General features: G+C 42.4%; 1 protein-coding gene across 2 annotated transcripts; it reads left to right on the forward strand.

Moving 5' to 3' along the window:
- Window positions 1-1,175: 1,175 nt before the first annotated feature.
- Window positions 1,176-9,817, forward strand: LOC115932144 (cancer/testis antigen family 45 member A6). 2 transcript variants are annotated; one of them, XM_031005778.3, is made up of 5 exons: window positions 1,176-1,510; window positions 5,036-5,210; window positions 7,131-7,379; window positions 7,758-7,851; window positions 9,073-9,817. In XM_031005778.3, the coding sequence occupies exons 2-5, from the start codon at window positions 5,042-5,044 to the stop codon at window positions 9,128-9,130; spliced, it is 570 nt and encodes a 189-aa protein (XP_030861638.1). In that variant the 5' UTR covers window positions 1,176-1,510; window positions 5,036-5,041; the 3' UTR covers window positions 9,131-9,817. The 2 variants fall into 2 exon arrangements, with proteins under 2 accessions (XP_030861638.1, XP_030861637.1); XM_031005777.3 differs by having other exon boundaries at window positions 1,182-1,355.
- The last annotated feature ends 6,371 nt before the right edge of the window (window positions 9,818-16,188 follow it).

Below are 16,188 nucleotides of genomic sequence, written 5' to 3' on the forward strand. Positions count from 1 at the left end.
TCCCCTCCTTCCTTCCTTTCTTTCTCTCTTTCTTTCTTCCTTTCTTCCCTTCTTCCTTTCTTTCTTTCTTTCTTTTCTTTCTTTCTTTCCTTCCTTCCTTCCTTCTTTCTTTCTTTTTTTTTTTTTGTAGACAGTCTTACTCTGTCACCCAGGCTATAGTGCAATGGTGCGAACAAAGGTCAACGCAGCCTCAACCTCCTGGTGTCAAGCCTCCCAAGCAGCTGGGACCACAGTTACACGCTCAGCTAATTTTTGTATTTTGTGTTAAGATGGGGTTTCACCATGCTGCCCAGGCTGCTCTTGAACTCCTGGGCTCAAGGAATCCACCCCTCTTGGTCTCCCAAATTGCTGGGATTACAGACGTGAGCGACCGCACTGGGGACCTCATTTTTCTTATCAATTAACAATAATGGTTACCTTTAACAGATAGAGGTTGACTTTATTTATTTTTATTGATTGATTGATTTTTATTTTTAGACAGAGTCTCACTCTGTTACCCAGGCTGGAGTGCAGTGGCATGATCTCAGCTCACTGCAAATTCTGCCTGCCCGGTTCAAGCGATTCTCCAGCCTCAGCCTCCCAAGTAGCTGGTGGGATTGTAGGTGCATGCCACCACGCCCGGTAATTTTCTGTATTTTTAGTAGAGACGGGATTCACCATGTTGGTCAGACAGACTGGTCTCGAACTCCTGACCTCAGGTGGTCCAACCCCTTCGGCCTCCCAAAGTGTTGAGATTACAGGCGTGAGCCACTGTGGCGGGCCGGGGTTGACTTTAAAACACAACCCCCTCAAATGAAAATTTCAGTTTGTCGTTGTTGTTTTTCTTTTCCTTTTCTTTTCCTTCTTTCTTTCTTTCTTTCTTTTTTTTTTTTTCCTGAGATGGGGTCTCCTCTACCGCCTGGGCTGGAGTGCAGTGGCTCACTGCTACCTCCGCCTCCCAGGTTCAAGCCATCCTCCCACCTCAACTTCCTGAGTAGTTGGGACCACAGGTGCGAGGCCACTAGGCCCGGCTAATTTGTGTGTTTCTTTCTTTCTTTCTTTCGTTTTTGATTGGTTGGTTGCTTTGTAGAGCCGGGGTCTCACTATGTTACCCAGGCGATTTCATCCCGCTGTGTGAGAAGGTTCTGCCTTCCTCCGCATACGTTGCTGTGCGGTTGTTACTGAAGGTCGCCTGTAGAAGGCGCCAGAGTCAGCGAAGGGGAGGGCTGCGCTTCCTGGTTCTCTGGGGCACGAGGCTTCTCCTCAGCACTCTGGCGCCCCCAACAGGTTCCCAGTGTCGGCTGGGGCAGGCACGCTGTGGCTGGCTACTTCCCTTCCTCCCATCCCCCTTGGGCCAAACGGGATCGGTGCTTCTGGTGAGACGCCTCCCCATGCACATCACTCCCAGGTGCCCTAGGGGGCACATTTCCCACAACTCCCAGAGGGCAGGTTTCTAGAAAGTGCCACCAGTGGGGAGGCGCCACAACTTCACTGCCATTTTGTGAGGTGCCGCCGTCTCTCCTCCAGCAAGGTCAGGACTTCAGGACTGTGAGTGGGCAGTTTTCCCTGGATGCTTTAATTTCGCCCTGGAAAGTGTCCTTTTTCCTCAGAAAGAGTCTTTTCTGTGGTGTTCTCTGTCCGGTGTGTGGGAGGGCTCCCTTGGGGAAGTGGCTTAGCTCTGGGGACACCGCCATGGGCGCCTGTGTCAGCCGCAGGGGAGCGTTTTCCTTGGGCACCCCGTCTCGGCTATGTTGTGGGGCCAGGGGGCTTTTCTTGGGGGCTCTTCTTGGGGGCTCTCTGTCGGTGATGGAAAAGGCGACTTTTCCTGCTGAAGTGACCTGAGCCCGGGGGGTGGGGGCCATGCCTTGGTTGCCTGTGTCGGCCTCGGGTGCGGCGGTGTTTCTTTCCCGCTCAGTCGCTGTCCTGAGGGGGGACTCTGCCCTGGGGACACTATCTGTGCTCATGGAACGTGGTGGGGGTGGCTGTGCCCCGGACACATGATCGTAGCCCTGTGGGGTCACTGTCGGGGGCTTTATCTCAACCTCTGGTGGACTCTTCCTTGGGTGCTGATGTCGGCCGTGAGGCGCATTTGTCCTCGGATGTTGCTCGCTCTCAGTTACAATGTGTTGGCTTTTCTTTGGTTCTGCTTATCCCCGTTGTGGACGCTTACTGGATGCTTTCTCTTGGTGCTGGGTTTTTAAAATTATTATCTGTAGGTGCTCTCTCCCGGTGCCGCCGGGGAATGGGATAATGTTCCTTGGATTCTCTAAGCCTATGGTGGGACTCAGGGAGCTCTGTGTCAGCCATGAAGGAGGCCACGTGACCTTGGGAACTCTGTCTCGACCCAGGTTGGGGTGCTTTTCCTCGGTTGGTTGATTGCAATTCTGAAGGAGCTCTTTCCTGGGATTCTATCTGACCTTTCAGCCACAGCCTCAGGTGTCTGTGTGGGAATGGGAGTCCAGAAATATTCGAAGGTTCCAGCTGTGCCACATTCGAACACTCGCAGTACAGTTAGTCTTTCATTCCAGCCACTCTGATGGGTGTGCAGTGATCTCTCCTTATGTCTACACTCGCATTTCTCTGCTGATTAATGAGATCGAGCACCTTTTTAAGAAATTGTTTTTATTTATTGATTTTTGTTTGTCTTTTGAGACGGGGTCTCCCTCTGTCACCCAGACTGGATTGCAGTGCCACCGCACCCAGCTATTTATTGTTTTCTTTTTTTTTTTTCTTTTTAAGCACCATTTTATGTGTTTATTGGTCATTTAACTATGCCTTTTATGAAGTTCCTTTTCAGGTATTTTCCCCCAGCTTTTACTGAGATGTTTGTATTTTTAAAATGGATTTGTAGTTTCCATATATTCTGTATTTGAGTTATATGCACAGGCACACAGGCGTATATGTACATATATAAAAATACATATACAATTTTAGTATCTTCTATAAATCTTTTTTGCTTTTACACAATCTCAATAATGTGTTTTAGATGAACAGATTCTCTTAATTTTATTAATTAGTGTATTATTTATGGATAGTGCTTTTTATTATTTTAAGAAACATCTTTGACTCACCCAATGCCGTTACGATAATATTCCTTTTTTTTTAAATTATACTTTAAGTTCTGGAATACATGGGCAGAACGCGCAGGTTTGTTACATAGGAAGACACATGCCATGGTTGTTTGCTGCACCCATTGACCCGTCATCTACATTAGGTATTTCTCTAATGCTATCCCTCCCCTAGCCCCTCAACCCCTGACAGGCCCCACTGTGTGATGTTCTTCTCCCTGCGTCCATGTGTTCTCACTGTTCAACTCCCACTTATGAGTGAGGACACGTGGTGTTTGGTTTTCTGTTCCTGTGTTAGCTTGCTGACACATGTCCCTTCAAAGGACATGAACTCATTCTTCTTTATGGCTGCATAGTATTCCGTGGTGTATATGTACCACATTTTCTTTATCCAGCGTCGTGGCAGGCCCCCGTAATCGCAGCTACTCAGGAGGCTGAGGCAGGAGAACTGCTTGAACCTGGGAAGTGGAGGTTGCAGTGAGCAGAGACTGTGCCACTGCACTGCAGCCTGGGTGACAGAGCGAGGCTCCGACTCAAAAAAAAAATAGTAATGTCTTCCAATGCATGGAAAGAATATTTTTCTCCATTTACTGCAGTCTTGAATTTCTCTGAGTGATGTTTTATAATTTTTGTGAAGTACTCTAGCACATCTTGATTAGATTTATTCCTAAATATTTGATGTTTTTGGAACTGTTTTTAATGACATTTGAAATCTCATATTCCAATTATTCGTTATACAGAATTGCCATTCTGTATAATGCCATTCACTATACAGAATTGCTATTCATTATACAGAAATGCCATTGGTTTTCATTATATCTAGTAAGTTGACTAAATTTGCTTATTAACCATAATAATTTTATTCTTCTGCATTTTTCTATGCACAGAACAATGTCATCTGTGGATAATGACAGTTTTATTTCTTTCCAAATTTTAAACCTATTGTATTTTCCTGATGCTATGGCACTTTTTAGAACCTCCAGTAAATTGTTGAATGGATAGTGGACATCTTTGTCTTGTTTTCAAACTCAGGGAGAAAATACTGATACGTCACTATAAAGTATGGCATTTACAATTTTTTTGTACATACGCTAACCAGAATAAGAAAGTTGCCTTTTTTGTAAATTGGTGATAGTTTTTATCACAAATGGACTTTAAACATAGACCCATGTATGAAAATGATCATGCGGTGTTTCCCTGGTTTTGTTGTTGTTGTTGTTGTTGTTGTTGTTGTTGTTGTTGTTGTTGTTAATGTGGTGCACTACATTTGTCGATACTCAAATGTTAAATCAATGTTGCCTTTCTGCAATATACTCCACCATGGCTGATGTATGTCCTTTTTAAGTACTAGTACATTTTACTTGCTCACGTTTAGTTTGGAATTTTTGTGTCTAAGTTCGGGGTGATCTTGGCTTGTATTTTTGGCTTGATCTTGTAGTTTTTCTTCCTTCTGAAGTCCTTGTCAGATGTTGTTATCAGTTTTGTATCAATCTTCTAATAAGGGTTCCTAATAAGGGTTAATACACGTTGGTTTATACATCTGTTTGAATATATAAGCATAAATACTTATATATTAAATATATATGATATATAATATATAATTTAAAACATAATGTATAATAAGGGTTAATACAGATTGGTTTACACATCTATTTTTTCTAATAAGGGTTAATACAGATTGGCTTATACATCTTCAAATAGGTAATAATATTTTTATCTCTTTTTGGTTGATGTCAGCTGCTTATTCCACAAGCATTCTGATTGATTTGGTTATACCATCTTTCTTCTGTTTTACTTTGTGTACATTAAAATTAGGTTTCTTTTCCTGAGAACACAGTGTTTGTTCAGACTTGGTAAATCTTGGCTCATGATTAAAAGTGAAATTAATGATTCAAAGTCTTGGTTGTATACACATATGCAGATTGCTCGCCATTTTGTGATTGTTAGATTTTTGTCATGAACAGAATATATTCATTGATGTTTTTCAGGAAACAATGACCGATAAAACAGAGAAGGTGGCTGTAGATCCTGAAACTGTGTTTAAACGTCCCAGGGAATGTGACAGTCCTTCGTATCAGAAAAGGCAGAGGATGGCCCTGTTGGCAAGGAAACAAGGAGCAGGAGACAGCCTTATTGCAGGCTCTGCCATGTCCAAAGAAAAGAGTAAGTAAGCCTGTCCTCACCTCCTCTTCATGCTCCTGCCTCATCCCCTCCAGAGAAACTGTCCTTGTCAAGGTCAACAATTTCGGCTGACATTGCCATTAATTTCTCAGCAGCATTTGACAGTTGTTCACTCGCTTCTTCATGAAAACCTTCTAGGATTTCCATTTCCGACAATCTTTTTTTTTTTTTTTAATTTCTTGTCCGTATTGGTGAATCCCTATCATTTTTTTCTTGAGATGGAGTTTCGCTCTTCTCAGCCAGGCTGGAGTGCAGTGGCGCGATCTCGGCTCACTGAAATCTCCGCCTCCTGGGTTCAAGTGATTCTTCTGCCGCAGCCTCCCGAGTAGCGGGATTACAACCACCAGCCACCACACCCAGCTAATTTTTGTAAGTTTAGTAGAGATGGGGTTTCGCCATGTCGGCCAGGCTGGTCTCGAACTCCCCACCTCAGGTGATCCACCCACCTCAGCCTCCCAAAATGCTGGGATTACACCCACGAGCCACCGCCCCCGACCCCATCATTGTTTTTTTCTACATTTCTTTTTCTTCTCTTCTCTAAATACTGTAAAAAATTCCTGAACCCCAGCATCTCTCTCTCTCCTTCTATTCCACTCTGCCACGATCAATCACTGAGCTCCCGAGATACCTCCATGTTTCCCATGATTTCCCGCATCAAACACATACCCTCCAACCCTGCAGCCGGGTCATGATGTTGGCATGTAAATCACGTGATGCCATGTCGCTCCTGAACACCCATCCTCAACACTCCTAAGCACTCAGAACCGACTGTGAAGCAGCTTTGGTCTGCGAGGTTCTGCGTGGCCTGGCCTCCGTCACCCTCTCCTCACACGGGCCCCATCATCTCCTGACTCTCTCTGCTACTGTCCTTCACCCCGTAGTGCCCGGTCCATCCCCACTCCAGCCCATATCCTTGGCCTCACCGCAACCTGGAACTCCCCCTCTGCCTCTGCGCAGGCAGCTCTGCTTTTTCCTTCAAGCCCTGCCCAAGGGTACCTCCACAGAAGGCTCTGCCCAACCAGCAGCAGCTCCTGGGGCTCCCTCTGCTGCTGTTGCCCACAGGCCTGTGGACTGCTTCCTTACCACTAGCCCAACACTGTATGTTTCATTTGCTCATTGTGCACGTACTGTCCGACCGCCCCATGAGGATGTGAGCTCCACAAGGGCAGGGAACGTTGCTCTCTGGGCTGTTTACTGCTGATCCCCAGCTACTGGCATGCTGCCTGCCACAGACGATGAATAAATGAGAGGTGTCAGACCTGGAGTGAAAAGAAAGTCACTTTTGTGAGACAGAAAGGAAGGATGAGGAAAATCATACAGTAAAAGGAACTTTTTGGTGATGGAGTGTGTATAGAACTTTCAGCAGTAACGGCCGCCTCTATTTTCTCAGAATGTGTTTGATATAACAGGAGAGCGGTTGAGTTGTATCCCAGTTGCCTGGGTTCCAGCTCAGTAAAGCATGGCAGTTTGTAAGTGAATTTGAGAAATCATGATATCAAGTGAGACTTGCTGCTTTCAACTTGTAAAGCATAACAAGCTGAAACTGTCCCATGAGTACCAGGGATCTGTGAATGTTGCTTTAGAGTTGTACTGCCTTACTTGGTTTCCATGTCTATTCATAGGGCCAGAAAATAAGACGTGGTTTTATTGTATTACGTGTCCTGGCCTCCGTTTGTCAGGCCTGGGATTTCTCCCTGGTGTATCCTCCCATTTATGAAATAAATAATTCCCTAGAAACTGAGGAGCACATAGATGTACCCAGAGGGGTGATGAAACACACATATCTCACAGCTCAGCTTCTCAGTTTGATTTCCAGAGCTGTCATTCATGAGGTCTATGTGGAGGGGAAAGAAAGTGGTCAAACACCAACTGATGGCTTTTACTCAAAATTTGTTTCACCAGAGCTTATGACAGGAGATGCTATTCCACACAGCCAATTGGATTCTCAGATTGATGACTTCACTGGTTTCACCAAAGATGGGATGATGTGGAAACCTGGTAGCAATGCACCTGTGGGAGGAAACGTTACCAGCAGTTTCTCTGGAGATGACCTAGAATGCAGAGAAACAGCCTCCTCTCCCAAAAGCCAAGAAGAAATTAATGCTGATATAAAACGTCAATTAGTGAAGGAACTCCGATGCATTGGACAAAGTAAGTAGTATAAGAATGTCTGTTTTATAAAACTATAGGAAGTCTCTCTTTCTATGATTCAGAAGATATTCATGTTGCCTGTTGAGTTTCATTCTTTGCCAGAGTTGAGATTGGACATAATTTATGGTGGTTCCTCTTTTCTTTGACTAAAGCATGTACATTTTTTCTTTTTCTTTTCTTACTTGGTTATGGTTAAAGGAGTTACATTCGTATGTATGTGCAGGTGCCTTTTTTATTATTTAGGTTTTGTATGTGCAGGTATCTTGATTTAAGCATTTAAAACATTTCAGCCTCTGAAGCAGGATTGCTGAGGTGTAGATTCACTTCTATTCTTCTTTATATTTGATAATACTGAAGTTTTTTTTTCAACATCTTCAGAATATGAAACAATCTTCGAAATGCTTGAAGGAGTGCAAGGACCTACTGCAGTCAGGAAACGGTTTTTTGACTCCATCATCAAGGAAGCAGCAAGGTGGGTAGAAATAGGAACTGTCCAATTTCTTTAAGCACTTGGGCTCAATAGAGTACTGGGGGTGAGCGTTGGGGAACAGTCCCTGCCTTGCGTTTCTCAAACCCCGGTCCTCACTCACAGTTATGGCTGTCTCCACAGTTACTTAGGCTAATGTTATCTGAGTCTAACTCATTTTTCGAATACTATGGAGACTTCCATTTTCACCATAGTCTGAGGTGCGCATTGTCCCTCAATTGACACTCTTTGTATTTGCTAGACTACCTCTTTTTAAAAAATTTGTGTAGGCACATAGCAGATGCATATATTTCTGGGGTATATGAGATATTGTGATACAGACAACAATGTGTAATAATCACATCAAGGTAAGTGGGGTTTCTATCACCTCAAGCTTTTATCCTTTGCATTACAGAGAATGCAATTATACTCTTCATTATTTTTAAATGTGCAATTAAATTATTACCGACTATAGTCACCCTGTTGGGCTATGAAATACGACATCTTATTTATTCCATACTTCTACGTATTAATCATCCCCACTTCCCACACCCTCCACCCCCACTAACCTTTGTAGCCTCTGGTAACTGTCATTCTACTCTCTATCTCCATTAGTTCAGTTGTTTTACATTTTTACTCCCAAAAATAAGTGAGAACATGTGAAGTTTGTCTTTCTGTGCCTGGCTTATTTCACTTAACATAAGGACCTTCGGTTCTATCCGTGTTGTTGCAAATGACTGAATCTCATTCTTTTTTTTATGGCTAAACAGTACTCTATGGTGTATATGTACCATATTTTCTTTACCCATTCATCTGTTAGTGGACACTTAGGTTGCTTCCAAATCTTGGCTACTGTGAACGGTGCTGCAACAAACATGGGAGTGCAGATATCTCTTCGGTACACTGACTTCCTTTCTCTTGGGTATATACCCAGCAGTGGGATTGCTGGATCATATGATAGCTCCATTTTTAGTTGTTTGAGGAACCTCCAAACTGTTCTTCATAGTTGTTGTAGTAACTTATATTCTCACCAACAGTGTATGAAGGTTCCCTTTTCTCCCCACCCTCGCCAGCATTTGTTATTGCCGGCTAGACTACCTCCTACCATGCAGATACATTTCTATTTCCATGCTGACTGTTACTTCATCTTTCTATCCATCACAGTGCTTCCTACAGCATAGGTTCTTTAGCTATCTTTTGGTTAATGACATGTCTCTTTCTTTTCAGATGTATGAGACGAGACTTTGTTAAGCACCTTAAGAGGAAACTGAAACGTATGATTTGAGAATACTTGTCCCTGGAGGATTATCACACCCCAAATGCATAATCTCGTTAATGATTGAGGAGAGAAAAGGATCAGATTGCTGTTTTCTACAATGGAGCAGGATATTGCTGAAGTCTCCTGGCATATGTTACCGAATCAAATAGCCTTCCAGAGGCTAAGAAAGTTCTGTTAGTAAAAGATGTTATTTTTCCCAAAGCGTTTTATTTGAAAGGATAACTTGTGTTTTGGTTATTTTGTATTCCCACCTATGCTGGTAGATATTATTAACCCATTAGGTAAATACTATTACAGTCATGGTTTCTGCAGCAGCTCACAGTGTTGTAGCTGGTATTTATCACTACGTTCTTTCGCTACTCATTTCGCGTTCCCTTTGCCCTAAGATAGCATGTCAGTTGGTCATGATGCTTGGCCTGGCAGGATGACTCAAACCTTCATTACGGAAGAGTCTGAACCATTAGATGTCCTGCCTGGATGGAGTTGCTGTGATTTTCCATTAACTCTAATCGAAAAACACGGGAGGACTAAGAAGCTCTCTAGACATATCACACATACTCTTCCTTAGCCCCTGGTGTAGTGGGAACCCGATCTCAATGTTGAAATCTGTATCAGTCAGCCTTCAACGAAAAGGCAGAACTAATGGGAGATTTTAATGTGTGTGTGTGTGTGTTTGTGTGTGTGTGTGTTGGTAGGGGGTATATATGCATGCACACACACACTTTGTAATCTCCCATTATACATATAATACACATTATACACATTATACATATTATATATACACCCCCATATATATATATGTATGCGTGTGTGTGTGTGGGGGGGGTATATCCAATATATATAATAAAGGTAGTTCCTAGATAGGATTGGTCTGATACAATAATTTGGAGCTGCAGTAGCAGTCCCTGTAATGCTGTTGTTTCCAGATATGACTTGCACATTCTATGCTTTTTATTTTTTTTAAAGACAGAATCTTGCTCTGTAGCCCAGGCTAGAGTGCAGTGACACGATCACAAGTCACTGCCACCTCGACCTCACCCCAGTTCAAGCGATCCTTGTGCTTCAGCCTTCGAAGCAGCTGGGATTACAGGTGCAACACAGGTGCCATCACGCTGCAATTTTTGTATTTTTAGTGGAGATGGGGTTTTGCCACGTTGTCCAGGCTGGTCTCGAAACCTGGCCTCAAGTGATCTGCCCATCTCAGCCTCCCAAGGTTCTAGGATTACAGGCATGAGCCACTGCACCCAGCCCATTCTATCCTTTTTTTTAAAAAATTAATTCATTCAATTATTCAACAAATATTAATTGTGCCAGGTACTTTTTTTTTATTATACTTTAAGTTTTAGGGTACATGTGCACAACGTGCAGGTTTGTTACATATGTATACATGTGCCATTTTGGTGTGCTGCACCCATTAACTCGTCATTTAACATTAGGTATATCTCCTAATGCTATCCCTCCCCCCTCCCCACACCCCACAACAGGACCCAGTGTGTGATGTTCCCCTTCCTGTGTCCATGTGTTCTCATTGTTCAGTTCCCACCTATGAGTGAGAACATGCGGTGTTTGGTTTTTTGTCCTTGGAATAGTTTGCTGAGAATGATGGTTTCCAGCTTCAGCCATGTCCCTACAAAGGACATGAACTCATCATTCTTCGTGGCTGCATAGTATTCCATGGTGTATATGTGCCACATTTTCTTAATCCAGTATATCATTGATGGACATTTGGGTTGGTTGCAAGTGTTTGCTATTGTGAATAGTGCCGCAATAAACATACGTGTGCATTGTGTCTTTATAGCAGCATGATTTATAATCCTTTGGGTATATACCCAGTAATGGGATGGCTTGGTCAAATGGTATTTCTAGTTCTAGATCCCTGAGGAATTGCCACACTGACTTCCACAATGGTTGAACTAATTTACAGTCCCACCAACAGTGTAAAAGTGTTCCTATTTCTCCACATCCTCTCCAGCACCTGTTGTTTCCTGATTTTTTAATGATTGCCATTTTAATTGATGTGAGATGGTATCTCATTGTGGTTTTGATTTGCACTTATCTGATGGCCAGTGATGATGAGTATTTTTTTCATGTGTCTGTTGGCTGCATAAATGTCTTCTTTTGAGAAGTATCTGTTCATATCCTTCGCCCGCTTGTTGATGGGGTTGTGTGTTTTTTTCTTGTAAATTTGTTTGAGTTCATTGTAGATTCTGGATATTAGCCCTTTGTCAGATGAGTAGATTGCAAAAATTTTCTCCCATTCTGTAGGTTGCCTGTTCACTCTGATGGTAGTTTCTTTTGCCATGCAGAAGCTCTTTAGTTTAATTAGATCCCATGTGTCAATTTTGACTTTTGTTGCCATTGCTTTTGGTGTTTTAGACATGAAGTCCTTGCCCATGCCTATGTCCTGAATGGTATTGCCTAGGTTTTCTTCTAGGGTTTTTATGGTTTTAGGTCTAACATGTAAGTCTTTAATCCATCTTGAATTAATTTTTGTGTAAAGTATAAGGGAGGGATCCCATTTCAGCTGTCTACAGATGGCTAGCCAGTTTTCCCAGCACCATTTATTAAATAGGGAATCCTTTCCCCATTTCTTGTTTTTGTCAGGTTTGTCAAAGATCAGATAGTTGTAGATATGCGGCATTATTTCTGAGGGCTCTGTTCTGTTCTGTTCCATTGGTCTATATCTCTGTTTTGGTAACAGTACCATGCTGTTTTGGTTACTGTAGCCTTGTAGTATAGTTTCAAGTCAGGTAGCATGATGTCTCCAGCTTTGTTCTTTTGGCTTAGGATTGACTTGGCAATGCGGGCTCTTTTTTGGTTCCATATGAACTTTAAAGTAGTTTTTTCCAATTCTGTGAAGAAAGTCATTGGTAGCTTGATGGGGACGGCATTGAATCTATAAATTACCCTTGGCAATATGGCCATTTTCACGATATTGATTCTTCCTACCCATGAGCATGGAATGTTCTTCCATTTGTTTGTATCCTCTTTTATTTCATTGAGCAGTGGTTTGTAGTTCTCCTTGAAGAGGTCCTTCACAATCCCTTGTAAGTTGGATTCCTAGGTATTTTATTCTCTTTGAAGCAATTGTGAATGGGAGTTCACTCATGATTTGGCTCTCTGTTTGTCTGTTATTAGTGTATAAGAATGCTTGTGATTTTTGCACATTGATTTTGTCTCCTGAGACTTTGCTGAAGTTGCTTATCAGCTTAAGGAGATTTTGGGCTCAGACAATGGGGTTTTCTATATATACAATCATGTCATCTGCAAACAGGGACAATTTGACTTCCTCTTTTCCTAATTGAATGCCCTTTATTTCCTTCTCCTGCCTGACTGCCCGGACCACAACTTCCAACACTATGTTGAATAGGAGTGGTGAGAGAGGGCATCCCTGTCTTGTGCCAGTTTTCAAAGGGAATGCTTCCAGTTTTTGTCCATTCAGTATGATATTGGCTGTGGGTTTGTCATAAATAGCTCTTATTACTTTGAGATACGTCCCATCAACACCTAATTTATTGAGAGTTTTTAGCATGAAGGTTGTTGAATTTTGTCAAAGGTCTTTTCTGCATCTATTGAGATAATCATGTGGTTTTTGTCTTTGGTTCTGTTTATATGCTGGATTACATTTATTGATTTGCGAATGTTGAACCAGCCTTGCGTCCCGGGGATGAAGCCCACTTGATCGTGGTCGATAAGCTTTTTGATGTGCTGCTGGATTCGGTTTGCCAGTATTTTATTGAGGATTTTTGCATCAATGTTCATCAAGGATATTGGTCTAAAATTCTCTTTTTTGCTTGTGTCTCTGCCGGGCTTTGGTATCAGGATGATGCTGGCCTCATAAAATGATTTAGGGGGGATTCCCTCTTTTTCTATTGATTGGAATAGTTTCAGAAGGAATGGTACCAGCTCCTCCTTGTACCTCTGGTAGAATTCGGCTGAGAATCCATCTGGTCCTGGACTTTTTTTGGTTGGTAAGCTATTAATTATTGCCTCAATTTCAGAGCCTGTTATTGGTCTATTCAGAGATTCAACTTCTTCCTGGTTTAGTCTTGGGAGGGTATATGTGTCGAGGAATTCATCCATTTCTTCTAGATTTTCTAGTTTATTTGCATAGAGGTGTTTATAGTACTCTTTGATGGTAGTTTGTATTTCTGTGAGATCGGTGGTGATATCCCCTTTACCATTTTTCATTGCGTCTATTTGATTCTTCTCTCTTTTCTTCTTTATTAGTCTTGCTAGCGGTCTATCAATTTTGTTGATCTTTTCAAAAAACCAGCTCCTGGATTCATTGATTTTTTGAAGGGTTTTTTGTGTCTCTATTTCCTTCAGTTCTGCTCTGATCTTAGTTATTTCTTGCCTTCTGCTAGCTTTTGAATGTGTTTGCTCTTCCTTCTCTAGTTCTTTTAATTGTGATGTTAGGGTGTCAATTTTAGCTCTTTCCTGCTTTCTCTTGTGGGCATTTAGTGCTATAAATTTCCCTCTACACACTGCTTTGAATGTGTCCCAGAGATTCTGGTATGCATGGTGCTGTTACCAAAACAGAGATATAGACCAATGGAACAGAACAGAGCCCTCAGAAACAATGCCACATATCTACAACTATCTGATCTTTGACAAACCTGACAAAAACAAGAAATGGGAAAAGGATTCCCTATTTAATAAATGGTGCTGGGAAAACTGGCTAGCCACATGTAGAAAGCTGAAACTGGATCCCTTCCATACACCTTATACAAAAATTTATTCAAGATGGATTAAAGACTTAAATGTTAGACCTAAAACAGTAAAAACCGTAGATGAAAACCTAGGCAATACCATTCAAGACATAGTAGGCATGGGCAAGGACTTCATGACTAAAACACCAAAAGCAATGGCAACAAAAGCCACAATTGACAAGTGGGGTCTAATAAAACTAAGGGGTTCTGCACAGCAAAAGAAACTACCACCAGAGTGAACAGGCAACCTACAGAATGGGAGAAAAAATGCTCCTCATCACTGGTCATCAGAGAAATGCAAATCAAAACCACAGTGAGATACCATCTCACACCAGTTGGAATGGTGATCATTAAAAAGTCAGGAAACAACAGGTGTTGGAGAGGATGTGGAGAAATAGGAACACTTTTACACTGTTAGTGGGACTGTAAATTAGATCAACCATTGTGGAAGACAGTGTGGCCATTCCTCAAGGATCTAGAACTAGAAATGCCATTTGACCCAGCCATCCGATTACTGGGTGTATCCCCAAAGAATTATAAATCATGCTGCTATAAAGACACATGCACATGTATGTTTATTGCAGCACTATTCACAATAGGAAAGACTTGGAACCAACCCAAATGTCCATCAATGATATACTGGATTAAGAAAATGTGGCACATATACACCATGGAATACTATGCAGCCATAAAAAAGGATGAGTTCATGTCCTCTGTAGGGACATGGATGAAGCTGGAAACCATCATTCTGAGCAAACTATCACAAGGACAGATAACCAAACACCGCATGTTCTCACTCATAGGTGAGAAGGATAGCATTAGGAGATATACCTAACGTAAATGATGAGTTAACGGGTACAGCACACCAACATGCCACATGCATACATATGTAACAATCCTGCATGCTGTGCACATGTTCCCTAGAACTTAAAGTATAATGAAAATAAATGAATAAATAAATAGAAGTTAGACCTGCCAATAACCCAAATGAGCTTGAAAATAATTTCTCTCTGAGTCCTCAGTTAGTCAGCAGCCTGGTTGATACCTTACCTTTGATTTGTGAGATCCTAAGCAGAGATACCAATCTAGGCTGCATGGATTTCTGATCTACAGAACTGCTTATATATTTGTGTTGTTTTAAGCTGCTAAATTGGGGATAATTTCTTTTGCAGTAGTAACAAACTTAATAGACATGGTGCCGGCATATTCTGAAGTAACAAATGAAAATCAGGCATGATGTTTTTTATTTTCTCATCAACTGGTCGCAGGGAACTCCCCATGAGACCGCAGGTGCAGGACTAAGGAAGCTTCTCTTTTTCTGGGCCCCAATCCATGCTAGCAGGGTTTCAGGCACCTGTCAATGGGTCACAGTACTGCACAACATTGAGGTATATACTAAGACAACATCTATTATGGAACTCGTTTCTGCGTTCCTTATTTAGTGGTAAAAAAGGCAAGATGTAAGAACATGCTGTTCACCTTATAACTACCATCTTGACATGCCAGACTACTAAGCTGTTAAACGTTTCCCTCAGGTAGAAGACCCCTGACGTTGTTTGGGAATTATTTCTCACATAATGTCTTGTAAGTGTGTCGCTAATGTGTCTGGATTAGTTGCTACCTCCTGCGCAGTCAGCATAATGTCATCAGTGCAAAGAATGGTGTTACATCTGGTTTAAGAGAAAGGTGGTCATGGTCCCTAAGGACTCGTTTAGGATATAAACCTTGAGAGTTGATATAAGGTTGAAAGAGGAGATGATAGTACATTGCTGTCCTTTCTAGCTGGACCCAAACTCTCGTTTATGACAACTACTGAAAGAAAACAAAACATTCACCTAATCAGGATTATATATCAGGTTCCCAGGGATGTCACAGTTGCCGATGCAACAAAACCACCTGCAGTACAGCAGCTGCAGTTGGAACAACAATTTGATTAAGTTTATGGTCCGATCTCGGCTCACTGCCACCTCCATCTCCTGGGTTCAAGCAATTCTCTTGCCTCAGCCTCCTGTGTAGCTGGACTATAGGCACACACTATCACACCTGGCTAGTTGTTTGCAATTCTTAGTAGAGACAGGGTTTCACCATGTTGGCTAGGCTAGTCTCAAACTCCTGACCTCGAGTGATCTGCCCACCTCAGGCTCCCAAAGTGCTGGGATTACAAGCGCGAGCCACCGCGCCAGGCCCCGGCTATTTTTTGTATTTTTGGTGGAGCTGTGGTTTCGCCATGTTGGCCAGCCTTATCTGGAACTCCTGACCTCAAGCGATCCACCCACTTCTGCCTCCCAAATCCTGGGATTACAGGCGTGAGCCACTGTGTCCAGCGAAAACTTACTTTTAAGTGAAACGCAG

Source organism: Gorilla gorilla, chromosome X (assembly GCF_029281585.2).
Source record: "Gorilla gorilla gorilla isolate KB3781 chromosome X, NHGRI_mGorGor1-v2.1_pri, whole genome shotgun sequence".
NCBI lineage: Eukaryota > Metazoa > Chordata > Mammalia > Primates > Hominidae > Gorilla > Gorilla gorilla.